Raw genomic sequence first — 27,879 nt, forward strand, 5'->3', positions numbered from 1 at the left:
CTGTTCCACTCTCAGAGCTACAATTGCCAGGGTGGTTTAACAACCAAATCCTGTTTCTAGGAAACTCTGAAAACTGTAACTCTTTGAAGGAATTAGGAGTCTCTTGACACCTCTCGCCGCCCTTGACAAACTACAATTTCCAGGATCCATGACGGTTCAAAGTGGTAATGATGACTGCTTTAAATGTATAGCGCAGGTGGGACTTTATGCGGCCTAGGACCCTCGTACCCATGGGACTGCCTCTCCTGGTCTGCCCCGAGAAGAACCTTAAGGTCCACAAATGACAACACTTTGGAGGTCCCAAGCTGCAAGGTGGTTAGATTGGTCTCAACTAGGGCCAGGGCCTTTTCAGTACTGGCCCCGACTTGGTGGAACGCTCTGTCACAAGAGACGAGGGCCCTGTGGGACTTGACATCTTTCTGCAGGGCCTGCAAAACAGAGCTGTTCCGCCTGGCCTTTGGTTTGGACTCAGTCTGACCCTTATGTTTCCATCCCCTTACGGTTTTGATCTATGGGCTACATTTAAAATGAGGCTGCATTTTAAATTGCATATTAACCTGTATTTTAAATTGGTTTATTATTATTATTATTATTATGTTTTTACTGTAATTTTAATGGTGTTAGCCACCCTGAGCCTGGCTCTGGCCGGGGAGGGCGGGGTATAAATACAATTTTTATTATTATTATTATTATTATTATTATTATTATTATTATTATTATTATTATCACATTCATTAAATTCAGTGGCACTACTCTGAGTAAAACTATCCAGTGATTTGTCTGTTTTATATTCTTTTTCCCCCTCTAAACAGTCCCTTTCCTTCATTTTTATCCTGCTCAAAACCCTGTTATGTAGATTAGGCTGAAGGAGAGGAGGGGGGGAGAGAGAGAGAGAGAGAGAGAGAGAGAGAGAGAGAGAGAGAGAGAGAGAGAGAGAGAGTCACCTAGAATGCTTGATGGCTGAGTTTCCTTTTCTTAGTCCAGTCACTATACCATGTTGGTACTCATGAGCCATTCATTGTTCTTTCAAGCCTTGATCAGAACAGCTGCAGGGGAAGAGGCGAACAATCTTCCATTTTTTTGGGCGGGGGGAGGGGGGAGAGACAATTCAGTGGATTTGCTTAATAATAATCTAAAATGGAAGCATTAAGCATCAGCTAATGAAATAAAATTATGTCTGAGATTGCAAAAGGAATGAAAGGCCCAGGAAATAATAAAGCTTTAAAAGAGAAACAGGCATTCATGATTCAGGCCAGCAAATGAATAACTTAATGAGCCTGTTTCAGACATCGCTTATCTCAATCCTATTAACCTGGGACGGTTCTATTGATTTCGGTGGAATTTACTTGCAAGGAAGTGGGCTTGGGGTTGCTGTTAGTTAGGCAGCTGGACCTGAGACAGATTGAGCAGGGCTTACTCCCAGATTAGCATTGATGGGATTGCTGTGTTTGTCGCAGAAGTGGATTCGAGAATGTCATACGTGGCAGGTCTTCAGGCGAGCTGTGTGTACCATTTTGCCGCCTGAGGCAAAACAGGAATTGCCACCTTTCCCTGCCCTGCTGCTGCTTCTCTGCTCAGTCTGCCGCTTCTGCAATTTTGGGTGCCATTTCAGCCAATACAGGAGGCAGTGGGGCACCCACAGGGCTTCCGCCACCTTAGTTTACCTAATGGCAGAGCCGGCTCTGCATCCAGAAGAGTCCTAATGAAAAGCTGGGGAGATGTGCGTTGGGAAGTGTTATGTACTGAAGTTCTCACCCTGGGCCAGCAGGGGGATACTGTAGATAGTTTTCACTCAGGTCCACATATGCAAATAAGGGATTGAAAGTGACGTTCAGTGATTGGATAGTTTCAGAAAGTTGTTACAGTTGCGTTGTACTGGAGCTCTATATAAGCAGGCTGGCTGAACCCTTCAGTTCAGTTCTGTTCTGGCCTGTGAATAAACAAGAGCTGTTTGAAGAATCGCTGTGGCATCTGATATGTTCACCCACAGCTTATCAGGAAGCCCTGTGTATCATGTTGGCAGGGGCAAAAGCGGGGGGCGGCGGCGATTTATTAGCTAACCAGCTCCAGCTGATCGAAAGCTGCTGCTACCCTACCCTCTAGCAGCCCATTTCAAGGCTTATTACCCAGCTGGAGGTAACTTGGTGTCTCCACTGTGGTAAACCCCACCCATCTTATCTGTTGGCAAAGGCTGGCAATGATGCCATGCTAGGTCTCCACTTCCCTGGCCATTGATTTGGGTGGGACTGGAACGGGCTTTTCTATTGTACAGCAGTTTCTTCCCCACCCAAGGCTGAAAGTCTGGCCATGGAATCAGGGCCAGATTTAGGTTTGATGAGGCCCTAAGATACTGAAGGTAATGGGGCCCTTTATATGTCCAGCTGTCCTTTGTCAACAACAATTTGTCACTGTTTTTTCTGTTGAATATATGCTATATGGTAATTTATGGACCTAATAGGTATCTAAAGCCATTTGCACATAACAAAATATGTATTTTATCAAAGTAATTGTTGAAATGACATACAATTGGAAATGTACATCCAGGTTTTTTCCCTTTAATTTTTTTTTGGGCCCGCAAGAGAGTGGGGCCCTAAGCTATAGCTTATTTAGCTTATACATAAATCCAGCACTGACTGGAGTATATTCTTAAGTAGGGTTGCCATATTTCAAAAAGTGAAAATCCGGACACAAAAGTTGTTGCGGTTTTTTTGGCAAAGTTGTTGAGCTATTTTTGTGTGCAAAATCTCTAAAAGAAAGTTTTTTGAGCTATTTTTAATGGAAATCACCCAAATCTACATCAACGTGGATTTTCCCGGACACTTCAGCGATTTTTGCCCAGACACTGCTTAAGAGAGCTGAATACCGGCCATATCCAGAGAATTCCAGATATTTTGAACATCCATAGATGACTTAATTTGCGTGCTTTCTTTCTGAGACTGATACATTACTAATTTCTTTTGACACTGGGGCAGCTGCTGTTTCTTTTAACATCTATAGGAAATGGAGCCAGTGAACCCCTTTTCACTGGCAAATCTTTCAGTCTGAGCCTTCTCCTATATTACTCCTTCAGAACAATCTTTCATACATTGCATTGCTTTGTCTTCAAGAGGAAGATCTTTAAATAAAATAATAATAATAATAATAATAATAATAATAATAATAATAATAATAATAAGAAGAAGAAGAAGAAGAAGAAGAAGAAGTAGTAGTAGTAAATAGGGCACCTGACCGGGTTGTCAGTGTTGTTAACTGGCTAGGCCTAGCAGACTAGGCTGGGAAGTTGTAGGGCGACTCTCTTACAAAAGCAAACGTCCTGAACACAGATTGGGTTGATTGACAGGCCCTGTGTCTCTTGGCTTTCCAGACTGTACGTGCACCCGGATTCTCCGTTCACGGGGGAACAATTGCTGAAGCAGATGGTGTCCTTTGAAAAAGTGAAGCTAACAAACAACGAGTTGGATCAGCACGGTCACGTGAGTAGCTGGTCCTGTGGGAAGGGAAACAATGTCCGCTCTCTCAGGCAATGACACCTGCCGGCACACCTGGTGGGAACGGGCGTTATGAGCAGAGCCCCAGTTGCTGTTGGGAAGGTGCTGCTGTTTTTAGGTGGCTGTGAAGGGGTGCGAAATGTAATGGGGGGAGCAAGGGATGCTTTGGGTCGGGGAGAAGGTTCTGTCATTTATACCTCATTTATCCTTCTCTTGCTTCTGTCCTCTTTGTTCAGCCGCCCAGCATCTTAACATCTTTGTAGTCACCAGCCCATGACCCCATTTAACAATTTCTCTCCTTAAACAGGCTTCTGTGGTGATATGCTTGTCCCTGCCCCATAATAATAATAATAATAATATTTTATTTTATTTTATTTTATTTTAGCCCTCCCCAGCCCAAGACGGTCTCAGAGCGGCTAACAATAGTAAAATGATACAACATTCTAAAATCATTTCATTATAAAAACAGTTTCTTGTGCATCTTTCCCCCCATATAATCATTATAATACGGACGTATTATTGGGCATGTTCTCTTTATCAGTCTTGTGCAAGCCTTAGTGATGTAAATTTCAGTTTTGCACAAGATCTCCGTATTAAATTTCAGTTTTGCACAAGATCTCCGTATTAAATATTAATGGAAATGCCTATCCCTCCCTCCTGGATCACAAGCTACCATTTTGCCCACTGTGAAACATTTACTGGGATGGATGGCAAATGGTGGAACAGCAATGCACACCAGTCCCTAAAAAAAAATGGAAATGTGCGGAAGCTAACACAGTAAGCTTGTACACACAGAAAATCAGGTCTGCTTGTAATAGACATCATCCACTTGGAAGTATCCTGAGATGGGCTTGGAAGGCCCATTGGTGTGAAAAAAATCTCCTGATTTAGGTCCCATTGATTTCAGTGGGGAAGAAGCATAACTAAGGGAGGCTGCGATGCTATGCATAATTTACTGTTGAATTCAGTGGGACCTACTTCTGAGTAGGCATGTCTGCACTCACACAACTCTCCTTGTTAGCTTTTAAGAAGAGTTTATTTCTCCCACTGTCATAATGGAGAAATGATGGCGTGATTGTTTGTCCTTACTGGATGTCATTATTCATTAACCCTAAAGAAGGCATCAAAGTCCCTGGGTGGAAGTCTTGCAGCTGTATCTATGTGATGGTTGATATGAAAAGTGTGTTTCTAAGAAATAGAAATGAGAGCTTTAAAAAATTGCAATAGCAGTAGCTGAGCCAGCTTGTCAAGAATACAGTAATATGACAAAGATATATTGTCTTTCCTTGTCTCATAGAATCTAACCCAAGAGCCCAGGGCAACTAACTCTTAGTAGTGCGGTACATTATCTGGGACCAGACTGCTGCTTTTTTAGTGATATGAGCCTTGGTGTCTTCCAAGGAAGACAATTATTCACAGAGTGTTTGTGATTATACTTTCTCTACAGAGAGCTATTGGCTTTGATCAGGATCAGCAAAGGCCACTGCGTTCCAAAGGACTATAAAAAAACCATATAGTGATAGAAACTGGGGAAAGTTCTTTTTCTGCACCAAATCCTTCTGCTTTTGCAATTGTTCATAACGACAACATGAGCTGGTCTTACACAGTCAGCTGAGTGAGGCAGACGGCAGAAAAGGAACACATTTCTGAACGTGCATCCAAATTCTGTGCAAATAGTAATAAAACTAACAGCTAAATGATAGGATGGAAGATTCTGCTCCAGCTTTTGCTCTTAGGGAGTGGATGGTTCATCCCGGAATATTTTTTTTGAATGCAGAGAAGCATTTGATACCCCTCACCTGCAGTCTGAAGTGGGGCAGTCCACATTGTCCCATCATTCTTCTGATTCATCATTTTTCCCTCTTAGAAATCTTTAAATTAGGAAAGAGATCTGTGAGGGAACAATTTATTGCACATTGCTAATTACAAGGTCCTAGCCGTGAGCTGTGGAACAGTTGATATATGTGTTGCAGAAAGGTCTTGCAGAAACCTTGGTCGGAAGTAAAAAAGTTGGTAGTTGTTGGGATTTGAATGGATGCTAGGAGAGAATATATTTATTAGATATTATCCTTCCTCCCTCAAGTTTGTGAGTTCAGCAGAGTGCATCCCTTTGCAGCTTAGATGGGCTAGTTTTAGCCTTTTAGTTTAAGTAATCCAGAAGACAGACCGGATTCTCCTGGTATTTCCCACCTTTCTCCCCCTTGAAACAATAATCACGCAAACAGTCTTATAATAGGTAAAAACAACACTTACTCATTCAGAATACTAGTTGAAGAATAACAAATACCGCAACTTTGTTCAGGCAGACTTAAAATGGTAAATCAGTTACAAAGGCTTACTTAAGCCTTGCTTAAAATGGAGCATGTAGCTCAGACTTAGCACATGCTTTCACATTGCTGGCATGGTGATGAGTGGTAAGAGAGTAGGCGAACACGCCAAAGCAGGCAGGAGAATATATAGCTATGCCCTCCCCCTGTCAGGGCACAGTGGGGGTGTCTCTCACAGAGTCCTCTCTAGCAAGTTTACAGGAAAACTTTGTGAGCTTCAGCTCCTATCTAGCAAAAGACGAATTGTTGGTTTGACTGCACTTTAAATACCCCACAGTAGTGAGTCTTGACTTGAATCTGAGTAGCTCTTCCCTTTATCTCCTCTCCAGATAATCTTAAATTCAATGCACAAATACCAGCCTAGGGTGCACATCATCAAGAAGAAGGATCATACAGCTTCCTTGCTTAACCTGAAGTCTGAAGAATTCAGGACATTTATATTTCCAGAGACTGTGTTTACTGCTGTCACTGCCTACCAGAACCAATTGGTAAGTGTTCTATAACTCTTATTAGTCTTTTCATCAATGCTACTACTGGACTGAGAGATGAAAATGAGGGTTGTGTGCCTGAATTGCAAGGATGAAGAGGACCTCTCCCTCTTTCCCTGCTACTTTTTGTGCTTGTAAACTGGATCAGGCCCCTGCAGCAGGTTCCTGTTGAAAATCATCCCCTCCTTTGGAGACAAATATGGCGGGGTAGCAGATGATCATCAACTGATGCAAGAGGAACAGATGCAGGAGCACACACTGGATTGGGGCCCTGCAGCTGCTTTCTCTTAAAAATGCAAGTGACCTGCTTAAAAAGTGTGAACAATGTGACATGATTTGGTCCTAAGGATGTCACAAAGTCTTACGTCTGCTTTGGGCAGACCGGCTGCAGCATTACACTGCAATCGGAAGTCGTTGGGTGTTTGTGATGACATTCCAGACACGGTGAGGAAATACAGTGGTACCTCGGGTTAAGTACTTAATTCGTTCTGGAGGTCCGTTCTTAACCTGAAACTGTTCTTAACCTGAAGCACCACTTTAGCTAATGGGGCCTCCTGCTGCCACCGCGCCGCTGGAGCACAATTTCTGTTCTCATCCTGAAGCAAAGTTCTTAACCCGAGGTACTATTTCTGGGTTAGCAGAGTCTGTAACCTGAAGTGTATGTAACCTGAAGCGTATGTAACCCAAGGTACCACTGCGTTGTAACATTTGGGCATTTTTAATTTAGAAAAGGGATGCCGGTGGTGCTGTGGGTAAAACCTCAGTGCCTAGGACTTGCCGATGTATGGTCGGCGGTTCGAATCCCCGCGGTGGGGTGAGCTCCCGTCTTTCGGTCCCAGCTCCTGCCCACCTAGCAGTTTGAAAGCACTCTTAAGTGCAAGTAGATAAATAGGTACCGCTTTATAGCGGGAAGCTAAACGGCGTTTCCGTGTGCTGCGCTGGTGCTGGCTCGCCAGAGCAGCTTCGTCACACTGGCCACGAAACCCAGAAGTGTCTCCCGACAGCGCTGGCCCCCGGCCTCTTGAGTGAGATGGGCGCACAACCCTAGAGTCGGACACGACTGGCCCGTACGGGCAGGGGCACCTTTACCTTTACCTTTAATTTAAAAAAAAGATGAGTTAAGGGAAATGATAGAGATGTATAAAATAACACAGCTGGGGGGGTGTGGGAATGGATAGAGAGAGGCTTTTCTCCATCTCTCGTAATCCTAGAATCCAGGATCATCCAATGAAATGGAATGTGAGAAGATTCAAGGCAGACAAAAGCACAGGAGCCACCTCCTAAGGGTCAAGGGGTCTTTGGCCCTCCCAATAAAATATTTGAGGGGATGCCCCCCCCCCCCCAGTTGATGGACATTGCCACTGCATTCGAATGGTGTGCATGCTTGATCTATTATGCGGGCCGGGCTTACCTGGGCCCCGCAATATTTTATTCAGGTTAGCGCCCCTGGGCAAAAGGAAGTCTGTCTTTATACTGTGAATGTGGAATTTGCTATTACAAGACAAAGCGATGGCTACCAACTTGGATGCCTTTAAAAGGGGTTAGACAAATTCACTGCAGATAAGCCTATCAGTGGCACTAGCTATGGCGGCCATATTCGAAGTCTGCAATTCTATGGTTCTATGACTCTACTTCTGGTATTGAAGCTGCTGTGTGCGGAGAGCACTATTCCATTCATGTCCTGCTTGCAGACTTCCTATGGGAATCTAACATTTTCTAGGCTGGTCTGGGGAGCAGTTTCACAGAACAAAGAGGGCAAAGGCAAAGGACTTCCCATGAGCCAGTTCCACAATGGAACCTTCAGAGACTTTGACGAAAGAATCTCCCTCTGCCCTTTGCTTTGTGAAATCTCAAAATAGCTTTCTGACACTCATCCCTAAGCCATGTCAGAAAAACTCTTCTCTGGTCCCGGATGGGGGGCTCACATCCAAGCCATTTGGAGAGGTGTTGCTGGAGAATCACAAGACCGCACTGCTTATGTCTGAAAGGAGAACAGCGTTTCCCAACACCTTCCTAATACAGGCAAATTTGAGCTTGCTGCTGAAGCCGTGAGACATGGTGCGTGATCTGGCTGAAGCTGAATGTGTGGCCTGCAGCCGCGACAGCATCCTAGAGCTCCAGATCTACACTGGGCAGGTAAATGGCACCAGCAAGGCCCAGTAGGGGAATGGGGAATTCTAAACCCTTTCTAGACAATTTCTAGAGTCTGATGTCCATCCAAAATGTGCATCTCATCAATCCACAGGGGCAGACTCTCTACGAATTCAAGACCAGAACACATTCCCCATACCCTCCAACATTCCTCAGATGAAAAAGGGACATTTCTCACTCCCTGCAACTGACCCTTCTCAACCTGCCGTTTTTGGGTCCCCCTGCCCCCACAGAGCATTTCTGTCAGAAGAAGGGCAAGTGCCATCGCTACACCAATGGGACACAGCGCACACACCCTCCACCACCCTGAGAAAAGCCCTAAATCCCGATTTAATTTTATTCTTTGGTAGATTTACAAAAGGAAAACACACACCACTAATTTTTTAAAAAAAATTTTTTTAGAAAGGGGCAAGATTAGACGCAGAATCACAAAGCAGGTTTTTTTAAAAAATCAAGACTCCTTGCGCTCCATGAACCCTTTCTTGCCATGCAGGGTGGCCCTGCACCTCAGAGCTGGCGCACCATGCGCGGCCCGCCCTGATTTCAGTAGCACCCTTACTTTGTTCCCCCCAAAATGAATCTGTTTTGACCAAATGTATATATAGTTTCAGTTATTTAGATGCTTAGAACTTGGCGCATTTCCAAAAGGCTCAGAATAGTAGATAGCTGCATTTTTGGCAGTTTACATCCCTTTTGGGACGCGGGTGGCAATGTGGGTGCCACCCACAGAGCCTAGGGCTTGCTAATCAGAAGGTCGGCAGTTCGAATCCCCGCGACGGGGTGAGCTCCCGTTGCTTGGTCCCTGCTCCTGCCAACCTAGCAGTTCAAAAGCACATCAAAGTGCAAGTAGATAAATAGGTAGCGCTCCAGCGGGAAGGTAAACGGTGTTTCCATGCGCTGCTCTGGTTTGCCAGAAGGGGCTTAGTCAGGCTAGCCACATGACCCGGAAGCTGTACACCGGCTCCCATGGCCAATAAAGCGAGATGAGCGCCGCAACCCCAGAGTCAGTCACAACTGGACCTAATGGTCACGGGTCCCTTTACCTTTACATCCCTTTTAAAAAATAGCCACAATCTATCACATTATCCACACTGAACACAGTGCGTCTTGCTTGTGAGCGGCAACCCTCTGTATGCTTACATGACAGGGACCTCTGCTGAACACAACTACGCTAAGTTCCAAATCTTCTAGGTTTTCAAACCCGATTTCAAAGGAAACTTACCACATGGAAGTAATTGGTGTATAAATGAATTACTTAAATTAAAAATAGAATTTATCTGCCTGGCAGCTATGTGTTTACCCTTCATATAGATCCTACTGTCTTATAAACTTTGAATTAAGCTTCAGGCCTATGGGGGGGGGGAAGGTGTTTGCCTGGACAAAGCAGTTTTAGAAAGCTGTGGTCTGATTCTCCAGCACATCCCGTAAATACTGCCAAATTTCCCTCTGGAAATCCTAGAGACAGAGGCTGTCGTATTACGTATGACTAATGAAAATGGAACCTCTCTTATTTTTGCCATTTCTTTCACTGCTGGTTTTAAGGGGGATGATTACATTTCTGCGGGTTATTAGATAAGGGCTAAATACATTACACTTTCAACAAACTATCTCACATTTAAGATTTAAAGGTCATGCATTTGTTTAAACAGTCAAGCCACTACGGGAGAGTTGAATTGTAGGTCAACTTTCATTTTTACAAGCTTTCTTGGAGATGTTCTCATGATTCATTTGGGAACTGGGAGTTTAAAAAATGACTGCAACAGCGTCCAACAAATCTGCCAACCACCTTCCCATTCTGATGTTAAACTGGTGTTGCTCCTGTACTGAGCATTTTCTGTGCAACAGCTATGCTTTTGGATTCCCTTTTTATGGAGCATCTGCACAATACTGTGAAAAGAGTCCTGTTTTGTTTGTCCCCTTGAACAGCTTCCATTTTTTTTTAATTCGGAGCTTAGAAATATTTTTTTGAAAAACAACCTCAGTTTATATTTTTAGGATTAATCTTATTTTTGTGTTGGTAAATTGTCTCTTGACATTGTGATCTACCCTGGGACCTCAGGGTGAAAGGCAGGTAATAAGTAAATAAGCAGATATTAACCACACCATTTCCCCAGGCAAACATGGCTTATCTTACTTGTTTCTGGCCAATTCTGTCTTATCTAGATTGCTCCAGATACTTGTAGATTGCTCACCATAGTCTTCTCCATGGTCCATCTCTCCTCTGTAGGAATCAACTTTGTCACTTTGCTTCCCTTTTGAAATGACATTGCCAGAGTAAGAATAATACCATCCCACAGTGAGAAAAATTATTTGCTTCTGTACTGGTGGTGCTCAAGATTGAAATTGAATTGAGATATGTCTACCCTTCATAGTATTTTTAAAAAATGAGACAACTTTATTGCATTCCTGTGTAACCAAGTCTCAGTTTATCACCCTGTCAACATTCTCCACACAAAAACATGTGGCCATTTTGGATGGTTATTTTGGCGGAGATACTGTGAACTGGTCCAGTCCTTAAGAGGGGGCCTGGTTTCAGTAGCTGTCCTGGGTCCCAGTAACACCACACTCCTGATTTACAATGGTTTGAGCAAGAAAACCAGACTTTTACACTTTGGGGGCTTTCACAAATCCCTAAGGAGAAATTTTTGCTAGACTTATTGAAATGTTTAGCTTTCCTTGGAAATTCCTGGGATGTTTAACTTGAGCAGGAGTTTCCACTTTTGCTGCAAAATTGTATTTGACAGCTGAGGGACAGTTTAGGTCTCAAGAAAGTTCTCATGTTTTGTAGCAAGCCTCCTCGCTTTTCACAAAGTTCCTCTCATGTACTTCCGAGGAGAAATATGTATTACAAAAAAATGCTTCACATTTTGCTTTAAGTTGCAACAACTATAGTTCCTGAGCCCTGAAGGCTAATGGTGGTCTTCAAATGCCATCACAGAAGACGCAGGAAGTCACGTCTTTGCCAGCCTGCCTCTGAGATGAGATAAATTTGGTAGAGGCGCAGCAGGGGACTTGGTATGGATGGTTTGGTTGAGGTCATGCTCTGTAAGACTGTCTCCTCAAAAGCTGGCCACAAATGCACTCTGCTCTTCCCTGTTTCCAGATAACCAAGCTGAAGATTGACAGCAACCCTTTTGCCAAAGGATTCAGGGACTCATCTAGACTCACTGATATTGAGAGGTAAGAGGGACTTTTTGTTTACTTTTTGCTCAAGATAAGATAATGCTGAGGAGAGAGGAAGAGCTGTTGTGAAAAGTCTTCTGTCCTCTCCCACGAAGCTGTAGCGTTTGCAAGTTCATGTTGCACTGTAAGAGGTCTCAGGTAATTTATATAAATACTCAAAAATAATAAGTTTGCTCCCCTGAAGATCCCCCCACCTTTTCTAATTGCTGCTCTAAAGGCAAAATGATCTAGTGAGCTGGCCACTCAAATAACTCATATGTGTATCTCACATAAACACACATATGCATGACTTCGTATAAAATAAACACATAACTTAGTGGTTGCCGTTTATCTCTCGCATTTTTAAGTCTTTCTCATGCCTTTTCTTAACAACCTGTATGTCTTTTTGTCCAAGCCCACAACCAGAATATTCACCTTCTCATTCAAACCCTCTGCAAGGTCATGGAGATAGTCCCCATCAGACTATTTCAGTACATAAACAGGCTTCTTCCTTTGTTTGCTTGTGTGAACGCTTGTTTAATCATAAAGATGTTGATGGAACCTAAGGGACAAGGTATAGGTTTAGGACAAGGTATAGGTTTTTCTAGATTTAAAAAAAGCCTCATTAACTCCAACCAAAGGACAACAGGAACCCAGTGCAGATATTAAGGAACTGTTGTCATCATTAGGCACTCTCTTCTCTTTCTTGGACCATTGCAATGTCCTTTTGTCTCATGAAAATGAGAATTTGCATGGCTATTTTTAATGGCCTACTTTGCTCCGTTTGTACAGTGGAACCTCAGTTGTCAAACGCTTCGGAAGTCGAACGTTTCGGCTTTCGAACACCGAAAACCCAGAAGTGAATGCTTCCGTTTTCGAACATGCCTTGGAAGTTGAATGGCTTCCCAGGCGCGGTTCTCCATTTTTTCAATGGATTTTGCCAACTGGCAATTGTGCCTCGAACATTTCAGAAGTCGAATGGTCTTCTGGAAAAGAATTACGTTTGACAACCGAGGTTCCGCTGTAATGGGTGTATGAAGACAACATGTTATTTCTGTCCCACATTTTAACAGTGTGGTCAGATCATCTTGGTCCCTTAGCAGGATGGCAGCTGGTTTAGCACAGATTATTTTAGCTGGTCATTTCTATGCCAAGGGCAGGATCCCAATCCCAACCCCATTCACTGAATACCCCCAGCACCAAAATCATTTGAAAGGATCATACTAAATTACACATTTCTGCAAGAAGGCAGCAGTCCTTACTAAGAAGTAAGCCCCACAAATACATAGACACCTGCGTGCAACAAAAATGTTTTGGATTGGGCTATTTATATACCACATGATTTCTGAGGTTCAAATTGCACCTCAGTCCAGCTGGCACCTTGGGCCAGGTGCCCATACTCACATGCCTGGCTTGCTATGTGATTACCACTCCGTCAGTAATGTGGTGACCTTCAGATATTCTTGGATTCCTTGTCTCATCAGCCACAGGAAGCATGACCAACAGGCAGGGTTGATGGAAGTTGGTGTCCAAACACATCTGGAGAGAACCACACCAGCTACCTCAGGCCTAGTGGATTGGAAGCAGGTCGGCTTAGTGCAAATTTATACGTACCAAAAACCTTTCATTACACAACTCCACTCATTTCATTGAATGACGGACCTTGAAAACAACTTGCAAAGTTAATAGAGTCTCAACTGCCATTTCTGGAAACAAACAATATTATCAGTTCCATTTACATGCCTTGGCACGGACGGTTTGCCAGTTCACATTCACACCTTCTTGAAAGGTGGATATTTGATTAGCTCTTGTAATCAGATAATCCATTTTTTGAATGGACTTCCTAAGGCAGACACACTTTTGTGTATGAACAATTTGGGCTATAGCATGGCCACCTATGCTGGGCAAAGCATCTGTGAGGACTTTTATTCACTGCACACTGCCTGTCTTTGGGTTGACCTAAATAGTGTGAATGTGGGACAAAGCTTTGGATTTAATTTCCAGATATTTAAGTCTGCTTTTTTTCCTAACTAGCCTTTAGGGAGGGAAGCAAATCAGATCAATTGATCTTTAGAGACCTAAAGAAATCAAATTAGGCTGGAGTCAGTTACCGCACTAAACCATCTAGTAATTGGATTGCTCCATGTAACTGATTGAACACTGCTTCTATCTGCCACAATAGAGGCTGGGCTTCCTTTCGGTTGATCTGAGAGAAAAAACACATCTTTTTATGACATGATGACAGACATTGCACTTTTCTAGCCTAATTGAATATGTTTTTTATAAATACACGACTCCAACAATTTCAAACTTCCCATTTCAAATTTACGGTCTCTGCCAGGACTTAATTTGAGCCAGGGCTCCACTGCGGAATCTGTGAGCTCAGCCTGTTTTCGATGGCAGGGCTTTGTCAAGATAGTATCTGAGCATAGACAGAGTGCTTTCCCTCCACTGCTGAGATCCTTGTTGGGTGAACACCTGGGCTTAAAGGCAAACTTCATACAGAATGGTTTCCAGGCAGGTTGAGCCTTAGCCCAATACCAGACTGCCTACTCAGTGCTAGGTAGCATTTCTGCGGGCCCAGTTCTCTGCAAATGGATTTCTATCGGTATTCTGTTGTATTCAGAGCCAGAGGGTTCACTGTCACTGCCCCCTTAAGCATAGTTTGCATGTCTACACAGAAGCACATGGGCGAGGCCATCTGAGTGGATGTTCCTCACTCAGCCATTGTTCTCCCAGCTAGGCTCCCATCACAGGTAGGACAGCCATCATACCATGTTGTGATCATGTGTTTCTGATAGCTGCACGCATACTGCAGCTGGATATGGCTGTTGGGCATGTGTGTGTGAGGAAGAGGATGGTATAGTTTGCTTTTGTCTTCTGCCTGTTAGTCACCCTTTCCCTTCTTCTGCACTGAGGTGCCTGGTGAATTTATTTTTATGCCTCCTTTGGAACCCATTTCGATGACTCACCTCTGGGGGTTGTTGTTGTTGTTTGCAATCTGGGCATTCTTCCAAATGTGCAAAGAGGCAACTGCACGAAACGAAAACCTTTTGAAATTTAGAACTAAAGAAGTCCTTCACGCTGGTGACTGCCAAGCCATGGCACTCCACATCCGCTTTGGCGGTTTTCTTTTGTCAGGCGTTGAATGGAGAGGCAAATTTGATTCGTGAGGTTTTATTATTTGTTCTCTCTCATTAATATTCTATTCACCGGCAATCACGTGAAAACAAAAGAGGAGAAATGATGAGTGGGTGACTTCTTACTGCATGGGTGGCCAAACTATGGCATGGGGAGAAGTCTGCGATTCTTGGGGATCAGCCCCTGCCTTCCCTTCCCAGCAGTGGCAGACTTTGAGCCCTCAAATTTCAGCGGTGCCCTGCGCCTACGCTAACATTTGGTGCTTCCCTGCTTCTCGTGCTCTGTTCCACAGCACTGCTGTGGTGCCCCCTGCAGTCCAGCTGAACCAGTCCCGCTACCCTAAAACAACTTCTGTTCCCATTGCAGCCCAGTTGCCTCTCCCAGTAGGTTGGAGTCAAGAGACTAAACATATATGGTTGCACAAACAAGAATGGGAGTTGTTGGCACCTGCCTGTCTCAGGAGACAATAGAGTGTGCCTCCAGGGGTTGAAGTCATTAGCAGCACCAGGGCGCAAGCCTGGGAAGTGTGCATGGAGGTCCAGACAACAAGACCCCCCTCTCGGCCTCGCTGATGTGGTCCAAAGGAAAGCAGAGTACAGTGGTGCCCCGCAAGACGAATGCCTCGCAAGACGAAAAACGCGCAAGACGAAAGAGTTTTCCGTTTTTTGAGTCGATCCGCAAGACGAATTTCCCTATGGGCTTGCTTCACAAGATGAAACGTCTTGCGAGTTCTTGCGAGTTTGTTTCCTTTTTCTTAAAGCCGCTAAGCCGTTAATAGCCGTTAAGCCGCTAATAGCCGCTAAGCCGCTAATAGCCGTGCTTCGCAAGACGAAAAAACCGCAAGACGAAGAGACTCGCGGAACGGATTAATTTCGTCTTGTAAGGCACCACTGTAATATATTTTGCACCAGATTGCCTGCAGGAGTTGCTAGAAGGAGGCATACAAGGCGACACTCAACCGTCTTAGGGACTTCACTCTGGATTTGTGTAGGGTTTAAAGGTAAAGGGGACCCCTGACCATTAGGTCCAGTCATGGCCGACTCTGGGGTTGCGGCGCTCATCTCACTTTATTGTCCAAGGGAGCTGGCGTACAGCTTCCAGGTCATGTGGCCAGCAGGACTAAGCCGCTTCTGGCAAACCAGAGCAGTGCACGGAAAAACCGTTTACCTTCCCGCCAGAGTGGTACCTATTTATCTACTTGCACTTTGACGTGCTTTCGAACTGCTAGTTTGGCAGGAGCAGGGACCGAGCAACGGGAGCTCACCCCGTTGTGGGGATTCGAACTGCTGACCTTCTGATCGGCAAGTCCTAGGCTCTGTGGTTTAACCCACAGCGCCATCCGCGTCCCTGTGTAGGGTTTACTGCTTAGTTTTTTCTACTGAAGATAAACCACAAGGCAGCGGAAGTTTAGGATCAGAGGTTTTTTCCTACTTTTCCAGGTTGACGAGCCCCATCTGCCCCTTACTTCCCTCTACAGACAGCACATGCAGAAAGTGCCTTCTTCACCATTGGACCCATAACTGGTCTCATCTGCTCAAAGAGCAGTGCTATCTTATGTTTTGGGCGTACCTGTTGAGTTGCTTTTGCTTGAGCCCTTTCCTGGAATTGCTGTTCTTTGTTAACTCTTTTTTTTATGGAGAGCCCAGCTGACCTTGCTGTTGGCCTGTTGGAGTCCACTTTTTCTTTGTATTGACCTGTTTTTTCCAGTCCTGATTTGTGGGTTCATTTGTTTTGGTCACAATTGATGTATAAGGTATTTCCAGGCCCTGTCAGCTTTACATGGAGAAGGGCATAGCTCAGTGGTGGAGCATCTGCTGTTGCCAGTCATTGTAGACCAATACTGCGCTAGATGGACCCAACGCCTGACTGAATATGACAGTTTCCAGTATTCCTGTGTTCTTATTAATAAATCTGCTCTGTCCTATTTCCACATCAATCTGTAAATTAAAAACCAAACATTTGCATTATTCTTGAACATATTTTTTTCATTTGAAATGGATTTTTGTGCACATTGTCTCCCAAAGCATGCATTTAAATCCCAAATACAGATTGTTGGTACTTTTCTGAGCCAAGAACCTCAAAATTGTGTATTTGTCCAGAATGTGTGAATCTGTTTGATTAAAGATATGGAATGAACAAAATTCTCCTCATCCCTAATATAATATAATTACAAGACTGGCCTGCTTAATATAAACAGGCAAAGAGTTGCTGAGACTTTAGGAGCCCATTCACCTGTAATTAAACCTTTCCTGTTTGCAGCCCTTTTTATTGAGTGGGTGGTGGTGATTATTGTGCAGAGAGGGCACAAAACCAAGAGTATTGTTAGAGAGTGACCTAGAGGTCCTAAGCCATGAATTTTGTGCACCAGGTTTGTGCCTACAAATGGTTCTCCGTTCACGTCAAAGGACGAGGAGCTCCATGTGTGCTTAGAGCTGTCCCATCCATTGAAGTGAATGGGGAAGTCATCTAGTGCTGGGACATATATATGTGCTCATGTGTGTGTTTATTCAGAGGTCTTGATTGGAAGCTATGGCTTCTATCAATCATGGAAGAAAAATATCTGTAGCATTTGTGACTGTTCTTTAGGATTCCTTTTAATGGATGGTATTGTCAAAGTTTATCTTCAGAGAAAAATGGGGTTAAGCATCAGAGGCAATGTATATCTGACTTATAAACATGCCCAAAGCTTTTCTAAAATTAAAGTAGAATTAAATAATTATTCACAAACTGACTGGCTCAATATGTATCATTTTTGAAAAATGTGCAGTTGTGCAGTCTAAAAACACCCTAGATTGAATTTCTGCCTCAAATTGCCATTGACGTATTTTTATGGGGTAGAATAGTAATAGGAAATATATTGATCTGCCTGCTGGTAATTTATAAAATTATCTGCATCTACTTATGAAAAACACCATCACAAGGTGGCGGTGTACAGTGATCTTGCAGCCTAAGAATTTGTTGAGACATAAACGAGAGGAATCTTAGCATCACTAAATTGGGTGACAAAGCTTCCGTTTACAGGTAGGGTCAGTCATGGTGCTGATCAGCTATTTGTGAAGAGAGCTGGATCCAGTCCCCGCCTGCTCCCCATTTCTTAGTTTACATTTGTTTGTGGCCATCAAAGCACTTCCCTTGTGGCTGTGCATGTTTCAACTGCATGTAGGAATTATGTGTTTTGTATTTGAAGAACATTTGGAAAGCGACAACGCATGGATTTGTGTGATTTCAGCCTGTGACCCCCAGGTTTTCTCACATATGTGGTAAATCGTGCATGGCCATTGCTGATCTCTATAGGAGAGCAATTATTCATGTGTATGTAACAGGTATAGGGAACCTTCTATCTTCCCAGAGGTTGTGTGACTCCAACTCCTGCCCTTCCCCAACCCACCTGGCCCAGTAATCAGGGATGGAAGAAGCTGAAGTCTAGCAATTTACAGGCTTCAACTTAGGTTTGTCATCCAAGTACAATGGTACCTTTGTTCTCAAACTAAACCTGTTCCGGGAGTCCGTTTGACTCCCAAAACTGTTTGAAAACCAAGGTGTGGCTTCCAATTGGCTGCAGGAGCTTCCTGCACTCAAGCAGAAACTGCGTCGGATGTTTGGCTTCCAAAAAACATTTGCAAACCGGAACACTTACTTCCGGGTTTGTGGCATTCGGGATCCGATTTGTTTGACAACTAAGCCGTTCGAGAACCAAGGTACCACTGTAATATAAAAAATAAAAGGCTTGCTTCTGCAGTTACCTCTGTGCAGATGTTCACAGCACCTCAAGCTCAGGGGCTGGAGCCACAGATGCAAGTCTCAAGTGGCCTCAGGTGATCTTGCCTTACAAACCAAAGTGGAGCTGATGAGCGCTTCCTGGCAGCGATCTCCATTAATGCCACAGGGTTCTTGCCCATGCTTGACAGAAATGAATGGAGGTTGGGTAGGCGCATGCTTGGCAAACTGCACTGCGTTAGAGGTCAGGAACAGGAGACATTGGGTATGAGTCTGGTCCCTTGAGTATTGCCCGCTGGCCCCTGACATGCCAATTTGCAGACAAGAGAGGAGTATAGGAAGGAGTTTTGCTGGTAATCCAGCTTGACAGATGAGTGGGACCAAAACCCCGCCTTCTACCCCCTCCTTAGAGCACCCCCCACCATCAAAACCAGTAGCTGAAAAAGTAACTAAATGTTAGCACGATGGAATATTTACTTCAAGGGAGTGTATTGGACCCAGTGGCGTAGCGTGGGTTGTCAGCACCCGGGGCAAGGCAAGTAATTTGCGTCCCCTAACCCGTGGATTTTAGCACTGATTTTAGCACTGTGAGTGCGAGCGCCCCCCCAGATGTTGCGGCCGGTGCGGCCGGCCCCCCCTGCACCCCCCACACGCTACGCCACTGATTGGACCAAAGCCTGGAGAGGCTTGCTCATTGACTCCATGGCCTTCGTAATAACATGATTTTTTTTTTTTGCATTTCTCCTTTTGCTAGAATCAGGGGGAAAGGGGGCATTCAGATCCATAATGTAGCCAATGCAGCCTCTTTCTCTCCCCCTTCCCCTTTTCCTTGTAAGATCTTCTGGGAGATAACGCTGGACGGCCACTGTCTTCAATCACTTAAAAGGCAATAATTCAATTATAGCCTCCTCTCGGTAGCAACTGCCATTGCTTTCTGTCCACTTCCAGTCCCCGCAAGTAAATTGCTTCAATAAGATTCTCCTCCCTCTCCCCCTTTCACTCTTTACTCTCATTCCCCCTCTCCTGCAAGAGGCTTGTATATGTAATGATACCAGTGATATTCCAAGGACAAAATATTCTCGGTTCTTTTGTAAGGAGGTGGGATCACTGTGATGGATTTATTGCACTGTTTGGTAAACTGTCCTCCCCATTTTATTTTATTTTTAAATGTAGTAGGCTTTGCTGAAAGGCAGTGCATTTTTAGTTAGCCTGAGTTACCAAACGCGGCTTCAGCAGGGATCTCTGCCAAAGGCTAGGTTTAAATGGCTTCAATTAACTGGATTGTCTATGGGAGCAGGGATAGACAGCTGATTTGAAGTGCATCAGGTCAGATTGGCCTTTGGGGAATCCTGATAGATAAAATGGCATTGTTCATTAAATCAGTTCTTCTTCTTATTATTACTACTACTAAGCTTTCTAGCAGTGCAGCTGAAATCTATGTGATGTTTCTTGTTAAGTATTTGAAAAAATGAAATGAAACTTTGGGTGAATTCTGTACTCATAGTGAACACACAGAAAAAGAAGCAAATTGCTTCTCTGCCCTGCTGCATGAGTTTAATCAGAATCATTACAAAAACCTGTCCCATGAGAATCTGAGGCAGACAGACTCAAAGCGACCCAAACTACAGTGACCCCAGCACAGTGGGGTCAAAAATAAATACCATCCTCTATCATAATCTCCTGACTGTAAAATCTGCAGTGAGTGGTAGTCACTGCTGAGCTGGCTTGAATTCTGTGCCCTCTAGCTTGTGATGCTTTGGCAGCTCTGGAAATAATCTGGCTCACGGCCAGGGAGAATTTACACAATTATGTGCTAATGCAAGGGTAGGGAACCTCAGGTCTGGGGGTGGCACGGAATGTGGCCCTTCAGACTTCTTTATGTGGCCCCTGGTTATGCTTTTTGCATATCTCTTCCTGGCCATACTCCACAAATGCTTTTGCCTGGCTGCAGTGTGCCTTTGAACAGTAACAAATGCCTTTTGCGTGCCTGGATGGAAGATGGAGAGTTGTGTGTTGAAAGCTCTGACTTTTGCATTGCCCACTATACAAAGCTTCTGGCCATGCTCTCCACTGAGACGCAGTCCCACAGAAGATTATGGGGAGCTAACTTTTCCAGCCCTAGTGGTGCAAATATTTAGGTATGTTTGTGTTCTGGCCGATTCCCATCCCCTGGTGTCCTGGCATTATTCTATTGTCCAATCTATAATAACCAGGTAGAGTTACGATTTTTCCTCCTCCACCACCAACAATATCACCCAGTGGGTGAGAATAATCTACTGTGTTAGGCTGTGGGTACAAGTACAAACTAGTTAGGATGTAACTCTGCATGATCTTCTGCCCTTACTAAGCCTCCCAGGAAGCCAGTAACAGGTTGATTATCTGCTACTTTGAAAGCTTCTCTCAGTGTTCCAAACTGAAAAGAAAGCATGTGTGGTTTTGATATTATTTTAATAATTGTCAGCATATAACATGCCCTTTAAGATCCTTACTAGGCCCCGTCATAACTGGGGCTCCTGCAACTCTGTTCTAGTCTATGGGTTACTCTATTTTACTAATAGCTGTTAACCGTCCCTTATTTGGCGGGAAAGTCCCTTATCCCAGCGCTGTGTCCCGCTGCTGTCCCTTATTGATGATGTCCCTTAAATTTCACAGGTTTCAAAGGAAACCTTGCCTGCCGGCCAAGGAGGAGGGAGGCTCCAACTGTGTTGCTTGGCTGCGTTGCTCACCCAATAAGGAGTCTAAGAACAACTGGGGGGTGGAGCTTGCATGCCTTGCGTCGATCAAATCGGCTGCGTTGCTTGGGGACTTGCCTTTGCTCAGCACTTCCCAGAGGAGAGGTGAAGGTGGTTTTCCTTGCTGCATCTCCTTTGCCGGGTTGCTGTGCTGTGGGAACCACCGCTTGAGGCTTCGTTTGGCTGCTGGCTGGGCTTTCTGCCTTTAGCTCGGAGGCGATCAGAAGTCGAACATACCTGTGTTCGGAAAATTCCTTATTTTGGCTGCTGATCCCTTATTTTTGAGGCTGCTGGTCCCTTATTTTCAAATCTGTAAGTTGACAGCTATGATTTTACTGGGTACCCCATAAAGTCAGTTTTCAGCCTGACTTACCTCTGTCAAGGCTCCTGGTGTTTTTTTACGGGAATATCTGAAAGGGCCGCCAGTTCAAAAGAATCCAAGCACATGCTTCCATTGTATGTCCATCAAACGGCCTGCCCAAGACATTTTGACACCTGAGGTAAAGCACAAAATGTCCCACTTTCCCACCAGGGGAATGTGAGGTGAAGATTTACATCATGAACAAGATGAGGGGATAAAGATCTAAGTCTGAATTTGCTGTCCTTGCGCATCCTGCCACCTGAGGCAGTGGCCTCACCATGCCTCTTGACTGGGCTGGCCCATACTAGGAGTAGAGGGAGCTATTAAAGAAGTGTATAGATGGCTTTCAGTCTGTTGCTAATGTGGAATGTTGTCTTTCGCAGAGAAAGCGTAGAGAGCCTTATTCAAAAGCATTCCTATGCACGATCCCCCATCAGAACCTATGGAGCAGAGGATGAAGTTCTGGGAGACGAGAACCAAGCAGCCCAAAGCAGAGGTAGGAGAACATCTGATCTTGAAGAGGTTCAAGATCAGAACCTTTGGTGCTTTCAAATGAGCCCACAATTTGGGCTTCTTCCATGCGATTCCTGTATCATCGTGAATCTGATTATGCACAATGCTTGGAATCTGTGTGCCCTCTCCTTTTATTAATCAATTATTTTTAAATGATCCAAGATAAATAAATAAAATTTGTTAATTATTTTTAAATAACTGGCCCCCTGAAGAAGATCAGCTCTGTCTGCTGTGCATGGGGCAGTGACTCCTAATAATAATAATAATAATAATAATAATAATAATAATAATAATAATAATAATTTTATTTATACCCCGCCCTCCCCAGCCAAGACCGGGCTCAGGGCGGCTAACACCCGATATAAAAACAAATTGACTGAAATACAACTTAAAAACAAGATTAAAATACAACATTAAAATATTAAAATACAGCCTCATTTCAATGGAAACTCAAATAAAAAACTTTTTTGGGGATGGTAACGTCAAGTCTTCACTAAGGCTAACTTTCCAGACTGGTCCTGCATGGGCCAGAAAAAAGCCAGGCAAGTCCCCAAATAGGAGTTCCATCACAGAAGGAAAATGAAAGAGGGGGAGGGGATCAGGCTGATTCCAAGCCAAAAGCCGGTGGAACAACTCTGTCTTACAGGCCCTGCAGAAAGAAATCAGATCCTGCAGGGCCCTGGTCTCATGAGACGTGTGTTCCACCAGGCCAGAGCCAGTGTTGAGAAGGCCCTGGTTGAGTATGCCCCCTAACCTCATGTGGTCTTGCTATGGCAGCCCCATTACTTACATCAGTTGGTACATTGGATTTAGTTGCCCTTATGCAAACCTCCACTCTTTTCCTTTGTTTGCAGGATCAGCTTTTACCACTTCCGACAACCTGCCCCTCAGTTCCTGGGTCTCGTCGACCTCAAGTTTCCCGGGATTCCAACACCCGCAGTCCTTGACCGCTCTTGGTTCCGGCGCCGCGTCCATAGCCACGCCGATTCCTCACCCGATCCAAGGCTCCCTGCCCCCATACAGCCGCCTGGGAATGCCTCTAACCCCTTCTGCCATTGCCAGCTCGATGCAGGGCAGTGGCCCGACGTTCCCTTCTTTCCACATGCCCAGGTACCACCACTACTTTCAGCAGGGTCCTTACGCAGCGATCCAGGGACTGCGCCACTCCTCTGCGGTGATGACCCCTTTCGTATGACTGACCTAAGGCGAGGGAAGCCAAGACTTGGCAGGCAAACCAGCCTGGGCCTGTTGGGAAGGCCCAGGGCGAAACGACTAAGAAAACCAGCTTGCATAAAGGCGTTGTGGAGTTAGATCCCTCCTCTTGAAGGATCCGTGTTAAGGGATGGTTAAGGGAGCTTGAGTGGCTCTGAAAATGGGCATGGCCCAAGGGACTTCAAATGTTGCAAGGTCTCTAATTAAACGCTGAACGATCTGAAGGTGCATCATAACCACTAGATGTGAGGCTGCCATCATGCAGCAGTGTATAGTTTGAATTGTGTATAGACTTCCCCTCCTGACAGAGGCCAAAGAGGCAATACTGTGCTGATAACTTCATTGCTTTTTATGAATGGGGTGGGGGGTGATATTTGTTGCTTTGAGCATGTTTAGGCTACTTCAGCATTAAGCTCGCTATGAAAGAAGCAGAAGGAAAAGACTGCACCATTCCCTTCCCCGTACCATCCTATAAACTCCTTTATTTTAAATATGGAATCCAGTTAGTTAAGAACACTGGGCATAATCCGCTGGAATTCCTCCTGCATGAGCCTTGTTTGAAATGAATGGAAGCTGTTTCACCAAACCATAGATAGGGTTAACCACAATTTGCCAAATTCAGATGCTAGAACATGCCAATGGTTCATATAGCTCAGGTGTTTTTTTCTTGGATACTGACAGCAGCAGGGAGGACTGATGGTAAAACAGGGTGACTGAAGAGTGCTCTGCATTCTGTTATTTTATTCACAGCTCATTGCAAATGTTGGGACAATTTGTGGGGTACGAATCTATGGCGTCTGTCACATGCACCTCACTCTTACCATCTGCAATGGTGATATATCTGGAATTGGTGAGGTTTAGCACTGTGTTACTTTGAAAAACATTGTACAAGGCTGAAGAGGAGCAGCTGCAGGCTTCATCTGTCTGTTACTCAGCCCTGATCCATACATGTTCCTCTGGGGCTGGATCTTATGACTAGATCCCATGCCTGCCCAGTAATTTGGTAGGATTGTATAAGCAGTATTGATGCCAGTGTCTGTGGGCCATATTGGGTGTGTTCATGTGGTCCCTGGGAGTCTATTTATTTATTTTTGTACTTTTCCATCCTGCCTTTCTTCCATCATGGAACTCAAGGTAGGTTACATGGGATTACCAGGTGATCTCCCATCTGGGCACATGCCAAAACTGCTTAGTTCCAGCAAGATGGCTGCATCATGCAGACCCAGAGCGCACCCTTAATTGATCACCAGACATTATTGGAGCATTGTGGGAGGCCACAACTGATAACTGACAACTCCGTTGATCTGACATTGTATCTACGAGGCCTACCTGGGTTAGAAAAATATGTGGCAGAGGAACATTTAGAAGTGGGAAGTTGTTGGCACCTGCCGTTGTTCACCTTCAAGGCCTTCTTCCTTGCATAATTGTATTTTGGAACAAAAGGTGAGACATGAAGCGTTTCCTTTCCCTGATTATTTTGTAACGCAGAACACTACAAATTCAGTAGATAGGCATCAAGAGTTTCCGTAATGAGAACGAGCATGGAAAAACTCAAAGAGGTACATCAGTGTGTGGTCCTTGCTGAAAATTAGAAAAACGCAATAGGGAAAACCTCAGTCCTAGAAGGATGATAAAATCCAACCCACTCCCAATCAGACGCCCTGAATGGGAACACGTATTTGTAATATGGAAAGAGCAGAAAGCCACATCTCAAGATGAGTCAACAATGGCCCAACCAGCATTTTTTCAATTCATTGTTTAAGCAAGTTCCTAGCTAAAGAACCGAAAGCATTGAAACTACATTCTAAAAGGCCCAATAAATTTTCAGTTCTCTTGATTTCTAATTCCATAGTATGAAGATTTATCCAATGGATAAACTGGGGGCTGCAAAGGATTGCAACCTTGGTGTTGCCCAATCCTGTTGAGAAAGATCTAGAGAACGTTAAGGGAGGGTGGCATCACAGAACCACTAGCTGTATGGGGTTGCTTAAAACTGACTCTCTGGCTGCTTTAGCAATGTGGAGAGCCTGTAGTGTTTAGGATCTGGCTTTGCAATGAGACAAGCATTACCTTACCATGTTCCCAGAACCCAGTGGTTGCTGGCACCCAACAGTAGGTGGTGTTAGAGCCAAGGACAGGCTGAGACAACTTATTATTATTTTGTCCTCACCCTTCTTGCTGCTGAGTTCTTTAAGACCAACAATGAGTCATGGTGTAGTGGGGGGCAGTTGTCCTGAACACAAAATTGTTAGGGGCGCAAAATTTCAACACTTGCTGCTGCCTCAATACAGCTGTGTGCTTCCGTTGCTCGGCTCCATTGAAAACGGCTTCTCCATGCAAACCAGGAAGTGATGCGGACACCATTAGGCAATTGAATGTCTATGTGTCCTCCATCCGTTTCTCTCCACCCCACCTGCTATTCATGGCCCCGGGCACAGGCAACCCACGCTATGCCACTGTTAAGTTCTACGTAAGAAGGTAAGTAGCAGGAAAGTGGGAGCAGAGTGAAGTTGTGGGGCACTGTCCCGTTTGCCCTAAAGGATTTACCTCCGCTGCCTGAATCTGCTTGCAAATCCATGGAAGCAGGTTGGAAATGATGGTAGAAACTGCTTACCTGACTGATGGGAAAGAAGACCAAACAATCCGTTCCTCCCCACAGGTTCATAGCTGCTGCAGTTGGTTCATCCTAAGCCCAAGGGCCTGTGATTTAAACCAGACTTAGGGTACATGTAGTTTATCTGCCACTTGTGGGCAGATAAACACTGAAACGGCTGCTCAAAATAGTGGGCGCAGTAGATGACTTTGTGGGGCTGTTAGGCACACATCAAATTTCATGATGCAAGTAAGCCTCTTCTCATTTCATGTCCCATTTGCATGTGTTGAGCATTTCCCAGTACAGTGGTACCTTGGGTTACATACGCTTCAGGTTACATACGCTTCAGGTTACAGACTCTGCTAACCCAGAAATAGCACCTCGGATTAAGAACTTTGCTTCAGGATGAGAACAGAAATCGTGCTCCGGCGGTGCGGCAGCAGCAGGAGGCCCCATTAGCTAAAGTGGTGCTTCAGGTTAAGAACGGACCTCCGGAACGAATTAAGTACTTAACCCGAGGTACCACTGTACTGCAGAGATTGGGCGGCAGCTCCACCTGAGCACTGAAGCTGTTGGACTGGGATGCCTTTAGGGTTGGGGAGTCAGCTAAACGTTTTCCTTTTCACTTTTCCAACTTGCTTTTCCCACAAAGATTCTTTGATTTTCCTGCTCATTATTTGCAGTAAATATGGTTCTGGTACATCCTGAATCTTAAAAGGATGAAGGGTTTATTTATGACAGTTTCTGGTTTAAAAGATCAGGGTTTGATATTGTTTTAAAATACTGAAGAAAGTGATTTCAGTCAATAAATGTGTTACTTTCTAAATAACTTGTTTTTAAAAGTATTTTGGACAAAAAAATTACAGATTGCTGTATTTTAGCTTTGGCACATTTTAAACGAGCATTTAGTTTCTTACTGTAACACCAGAAATAGGAGGAAAGTGTTTCTGTAAACATAGGGAAAGTAAAAACTGGAGGTAGTCTCTCTTAACAGAATGTATTACTGGTCTGTTTGCTGTGTTAAATGGTTTAAATTAATTGTGTGAACACATTCACCATGTAATGACGTGTGCGCGTGCGTAATTTGGGAGATGAGGGCAAAATGTTTTACGAAAAAGAAGTTGAGTATGTAAGACTGCAATCCGAAATCCACTTATCTGGGAGAAAATCCCATTGAGCACAATGGGACTAATATCTGTGTCGAAGTGTATAGGCTTGCACTGCAAATTAGAAAACAATATCCAGCATCAACAACCAAAAGATTCTTTTTAAGTGCAATATATTTATTTCTGCCAGAAATATAATATCAACATGATGTGATATTTCAAGCACTAAATGTGATTTGTAAACAGCTTAAAATGATTATATATAAATATATATATATATCACAAAGTTGTACATAAGTGCAAATGTGTGGATATTCATTTTTTCCTTTCATTAAAATACTGGGATTTTTAAATATGGTATGTGTTCATTTGTTCAAGCTTGTTTCGATTTTAAACCATTTGACATACAGTATTTTTGAATGGCCATGCAGAGCACCTGCTGGCTACCAGCACCCCAAAGTCAAGACCCAAAGCAGGACTTGAGGACAAATAGGCCTCTCTCATGTTTATATTCCCCAGCTGGTATTGAGAGCCAAACTGCCTCTGTTTGTGGAAGCAGCAAGTATCCATCTTGATTAGTAAAGGTAAAGGGACCCTTGACCATTAGGTCCAGTCGTGGATGACTCTGGGGTTGCAGCGCTCATCTCGCTTTACAGGCCGAGGGAGCCGGCGTACAGCTTCCGGGTCATGTGGCCAGCATGACTAAGCCACTTCTGGTGAACCAGAGCAGCGCATGGAAACACCATTTACCTTCCCGCCGGAGCAGTGCCTATTTATCTACTTGCACTTTAATGTGCTTTTGAACTACTAGGTTGGTAGGAGCAGGGACCGAGCAACGGGAGCTCACCCTGTCACGGGGATTCGAACCGCCAACCTTCTGATCAGCAA

At 44.4% G+C, this 27,879-nt stretch overlaps 1 protein-coding gene across 3 annotated transcripts in view; it reads left to right on the forward strand.

Moving 5' to 3' along the window:
* The window catches only part of TBX20 (T-box transcription factor 20), a 42,391-nt gene extending 16,239 nt beyond the window's left edge, over positions 1-26,152 (forward strand). For 2 of the 3 annotated variants that reach the window (XM_081165190.1, XM_081165191.1), the window contains exons 4-8: positions 3,365-3,473; positions 6,145-6,303; positions 11,558-11,634; positions 21,951-22,063; positions 22,935-26,152. In XM_081165190.1, the coding sequence (XP_081021316.1) occupies positions 3,365-3,473; positions 6,145-6,303; positions 11,558-11,634; positions 21,951-22,063; positions 22,935-23,275 (799 nt within the window). In that variant the 3' untranslated portion in view covers positions 23,276-26,152. Of the gene's footprint in view, positions 1-3,364; positions 3,474-6,144; positions 6,304-11,557; positions 11,635-16,196; positions 17,388-21,950; positions 22,064-22,934 lie in introns of those variants that run through there. The other variant, XM_081165192.1, reaches the window with a different exon arrangement.
* Positions 26,153-27,879: the final 1,727 nt, after the last annotated feature.

The sequence above is a fragment of the Podarcis bocagei genome, assembly GCF_964188305.1.
Source record: "Podarcis bocagei genome assembly, chromosome: 12".
Classification (NCBI taxonomy): Eukaryota; Metazoa; Chordata; class Lepidosauria; order Squamata; family Lacertidae; genus Podarcis; species Podarcis bocagei.